At 42.0% G+C, this 5226-nt stretch overlaps 1 protein-coding gene across 1 annotated transcript; it reads left to right on the top strand.

The window, feature by feature from the left end:
- The first annotated feature begins 389 nt into the window (after positions 1 to 389).
- Positions 390 to 2140, top strand: Il20 (interleukin 20). The gene is given in 4 exon segments (XM_008823352.1): positions 390 to 548; positions 814 to 879; positions 990 to 1142; positions 2009 to 2140. Coding segments are annotated over 4 exon segments (510 nt in total).
- The last annotated feature ends 3086 nt before the right edge of the window (positions 2141 to 5226 follow it).

Genomic DNA, 5226 nt, shown 5'->3' with positions numbered 1-5226 from the left:
CAGGCTCCTCTGAAAGAAGCATGAGGTGGAAGCCCACCAGCTGCTCATCAGTTCTTGCCTTTCTCTGGCAATTAGGCTGTTATGAAATTGTTGACTTTGTATTTGCCTTCAGGGCTGTAATGAACCTTTTATTCTCCAGTAAACACTCTGATCTCAGACCATTGCCAAATAGAGCTAGGCTCTTCTGGGAGGCTTCTTTTTGCAGAAGCTTTTCTTAGTAAGTTGTGTGAATAAGTAACACTTTTTAGAGTCAAAAAAGGCTGTGTAAGTTCCCACCCAGTAGATACGAGGTGCTGGCATATTTCTGGTGGCTATGTTGGAGAAATCAGTAAGTCATGATCTTTCCTCTGAATTTCCAGATCTGGTGGCCTCCAGATTCTAGGCATAAGATGAAAGGCTCTGGTCTTGCCTTTGATCTTCTCTTTGCTGTGTTTTTAACTCCCTGGACTCCGTCTACTGGGCTCAAGACTCTCCATTTGGGAAGCTGTGTGATCACTACAAACCTCCAGGCAATACAAAATGGATTCTCTGAGATTCGGGATAGCGTGGTATGTCAGAGAGTATCCCTCTTTCCTGGATGACTGTCTATTCCCTCCTTATCTGTCTGCCTTCCCCAGTATCCCGGTAATGTGCTAATGAAAATAAGCAGGCTGGAGACTCCAGTCCAGGACAATGCACTCCCAACAAATGCTTGTACTTTATCGTCTAAAAACGCCTCCCACAGGGACGCTGGCAGAGAAGGGACTTTTGATGTCTAAGACCCTGGGAGCAGTCAGTGACCTGTCTTTTCTTGCCTTACTTTCTTCTGTTTAGCAAGCCAAAGATGAAAACATCGACATCAGAATCTTGAGGCAGACTGGGTCTTTGTATGACACAAAGGTATGGACTTGAACCAGATGTGCTCTGGGAAACTGAAGCCAGAGCAGCTCCATCAGGCCTGGTCTTTTGTCTTTGCCCTCTTCCCAACCACACACTTGTCCTTTTTGCAGCCTTCAGATAGATGCTGCCTCCTCCGTCATTTACTGAGACTCTATCTGGACAGGGTATTCAAAAACTACCAGACCATGGACCATCATATTCTCTGAAGAATCAGCAGTCTTGCCAATTCCTTTCTTACCATCAAGAAGGACCTCTGGGTCTTTGTAAGGATCTTGGGCATATACCTCGAATGACTTAGCAACCAAGCTAGCTCTCTTTCCTACTTCGTTGAATGGGTAGAGAATCTGGGTTGAACCAAGTAACTACTTAGGAATGCCTCATTTTATTGAGTATTTTGAAAAGTTTAAAGAAATATAAAGTGTTAGCTGTTGATGTTCATGAAAATTATTTATTATCCATGAAATCAGACCTTTTCTGTGGGTGATGTGTCCTACAGCCTTATTAGTACATCCTGTGCTCAGGTGATTAGTTAGCAGGCTATTGAACTTGCTCTCAGGGTATGGTCTGAATAGGATCTAAGAATTTAATTATTTCCATAAGGACTTGGATATGCTTTGGGGTGAGTCTCCTAAACAGGAGCTAGTGGGAAGCCACTGGGACACAGTAACTACCTCTTTCTATTTTTTATGTTATATGAGCTTTTTGCCTGTATGTATGTAAGTGTACATATGTATGCATGACATGGTCATGCAATGCTCAAAGAGGGCATCAGATCCCTTAGAATTGGAGTTACAGGTATGGTTGTTAGCCACCCCATGAGTACTGCAACCAAACCTGGGTCCTCTGCAAGAGCAGCCAATGTTCTTAACTGCTGAGCCATCCCTTCAGCCCAGCACCACTTCTTTCTAAAAAGTCTTCAACAAGCTCCATATTTGAGGCTGAAAATCTGGCTTACTCATCTATCTGAAAGTTAGTTAAATGATCCCCAATGATCAGGCATGAAAGGACGTTTCAACAGAAATGACTATAGTATTATGAGTAAAATAGAATTCTGTCCCGTTCATGCCAATAGAGAGGGCAGAAAAATCAGAATTTTAAATAAAACTTACATTCTTTGGGCCCTTTTCAGCACACTCACATGGCATATCATTGTGGGGAAGAAGCCATGGAGAAATACAGCTGGATTCTGAGTCACTTCAAAGAGGCATATGCTGCTTTGGGATTGGTTGGGGTGGGTGTGTTCTTGGAAGTGATATTATAGATGGGTGGGAGGGCTATTCATGCTGGTAAAATCTCTGTATCCCTCAGGTTAACAGATCACTACAGTCCTGTGGACCATCCCTTGCTTTAGCCTAGGGAACATCCATCCAGGTTCTAGAAGGATGTTTTCTCTATGTGATATCCTGTCAGTGAAGAGCGAGTATCCATGTCCTCCAGTCACTCCAGAGACATGTATCTTCCAATAGACACAAATGGCAACAATAGTTTTCCAACATTCATACACTTATACCTTCAGAATCACTCACAAAATCATATCCACCCACATCGTGCTATTCCTCACTTCAGTACTTTGCACATGTGCCAGAAAGTTCTGAGTCCACTCCTCACTGAGTAGCTGCTCTTTTAAGATTCAGTCTAGGCATCACCTCCAGGAAGGCACTGGTTACTCCACCCAGAATTGGCTACCTCCTGCCAAACTTTGGGGATTCTATTGCTTACTAATCATGTAGTATTTCAGTTGCTGTTCTTGCCTGTCTTCCTCCTTCAACTGGGAATCCCTTATGGGTAAGAATTGTGCTGTTAACTTCTGAATCTCAAGCCACTAGTCCAATGCTTGGAATAGCCAATATTTATTAGACTGAAGTATTCATGGTAGGTAACAAACATACAGCGGACACAGACACACTGACACACACCACACACTTCTTAAGCAGCCTTATTGTTTTTATTTGTATGAGTTCAGCGTCTCAGGTTGTAGTCGCAGTTGTGTTTCTCCCTGGGCCTTAGTTTCCTATGTGAGACCAGGGTGGTGGGCTCAATAGTTTTCCTTCCTTATGTGAAATCCTGAGATTCTATCACCTCTTGCAAGCTCTCCTCATCTTAGGCAGTTAGATCACTCTCTACATCAATACATTTAGGAAGCAATAACCCCTGTAAATAATTGGCTCCAAATTCCCAAGTAATTAATGACTGACATAGAAAGCTCAATATATAATCACTAATCCATCACATAGGATGTCTTGCTTATAGATAGTCCACTCACAGTTTGCTCGGGTCAACAGCCTCAAACCAGAGCACATATGAAGGCTTTTATTTTTTCAAGACAAATCTTCCCACATCTCTACCTACCTTGGAATTTCTGCTAAAACACAGATGATGGGGTTGCCTTCCTTCCAACAGCAAGCTCTGAAAACAGTCTCTTCCAGTCTTCATCAGATTGATCTTTTGAAGTATTTCTACAATGCTTTTGTAAAGTGAAGGTGGTACTATAGATGTTGGTTTTTCCCAACAGTGGATTCTACCATTGCAGGTAGTTGTGAGCTACCCAACTGGATAGGTGCTGGAAACCAAACTCAGGTCATCTGCAAAAACAGTATGTGTTCTCTAACTGCCCAGCCATCTCTCCAAGTCTACACTTGCATATCTTTTGCCTTTAATGTACCCACAACTATTTCAAGTTTTGATGTTGCAGTGATTAGTAACTTTTTAAATTTCAAGTTCCATTACTGTGTTGTTGATATGTTGAAATACAGTTGGTTTTTGTATGCTGATTTTATATTCTGCAATTTTACTAAGACTTCTTATTAGCTCTAGTAGTTTTTGATAGATTCTGTTGGATATTTCAACCTACATAAGCATATCATCTACAAATACAGAAAATCTTTGCTTCTAACCTAGATAACTATTATTTATTCTTGAATAGAGTTGAGGTTAAGTTTACTGGAAGTACAAGGACCCTGGTTTTAATGACAACTCTGACTTAACTCGCTGTGCAACCTTTGACAAGCCACTCTTCCTCTTTGAACCCTGGTCGCTGTCTAAAATAATCTGCCTGTTCCTGTTCACTGAACATTTAATAAGACACAAAACATACTCTGAACAGTGCTAGGGTTATTATCATCCATGGCCTCCAGGCTTCTGAGCTCTATCCTCTTCCCGTTAAGTGTTTGACTCATGACAGTTGGGGTGAGTGTCACCTTTTCTCTCTCAATCTTCCAAGGAAGCAGCAGGGGAGTGGCTTTGTTCAGTGCAGCTGTAAATGGTGCGCGGGGGGGGTCTCTGTAAATAAACCCCCACCCTATGCTCTGTTAAAAAAAGAAGAAAACGGGCTGGAGAGATGGCTCAGCGGTTAAGAGCACTGACTGCTCTTGCAGAGGACCCTGTTTTGATTCCCAGCACCCACTTGGCAGCTACAATCCGAAGCCCTCTGCTGACCTCCGCGGCATTGCACAACACGGGTGCACTCATATATGCAGGCAGTATGCTCATACACATAAAATAAAAATAATAAAATATTTTTTTAAAAAAGAAAAGAAAATGATAGGTGTTTGGATAGATAGATGAAAGGGATCTTACTAAATTGCAAGTGGATGGACTTGCACTAGGGAGTGTCTGGGGATACTGACTTGACACAGTGGCCCTTAACATCCAGGACAGAGTATATGGATTCCAGTGGGGGCCTGTGGGAGGGTGCTGTTGGGGACAGGGCTATAAAGATGATTCAAATTGTTTGAGATATTCTGGTTAATACAACAAAATTTAATGAAAACAAATTTTAAAAAATAGTGGTAGTCTGGTCTCTCAGACTGGTTATTATATATCAGGGTATCTGACACCTAACCTCCATGGCATGTACTCATGTGCACAAACCCACATACAGACACACAAATATACACATAATAAAAAATAAAATAAAAATTTAGAAAAAGATGTGTCTTTTTCATATGTCTGTGTGTAGTATGCATGTGTATAAGTGTGCGTGCTTGCGCGCGTGTGTGTGTGTGTGTGTGTGTGTGTGTATGTGTATGTATCTGTATTTGTAGGCTTGAGGTTGCTGGTGGGAATCTTCTTCAATTGCTTTTCTACCTTATTCATTGAGGTAAGGTCTCTCAGTCAAACCCAGAACTTGCTGATATGGCAACTCATCTCACTAGCGAGAATGATGTGGGGATCCCTTGTCTTCAGGCTGGAATTACAGGCAGCCACCATGTCCATTGGGCATTTAAGTGGGTTCTGGGGATCTGAACTCCAGTTCTCAGCTTGCATAGCAAATGCTTTAACTGCTGAACCATCTCCCAAGTCCTTAAAGATGTTTATACTGAAAACAGTAAAACAATGCTGGGAGAA

The sequence above is a fragment of the Nannospalax galili genome, unplaced genomic scaffold (genome assembly GCF_000622305.1).
Source record: "Nannospalax galili isolate Female #2095 unplaced genomic scaffold, S.galili_v1.0 scaffold309, whole genome shotgun sequence".
Lineage (NCBI taxonomy): Eukaryota > Metazoa > Chordata > Mammalia > Rodentia > Spalacidae > Nannospalax > Nannospalax galili.
This window is presented reverse-complemented; position numbering and strand designations above follow the sequence as displayed.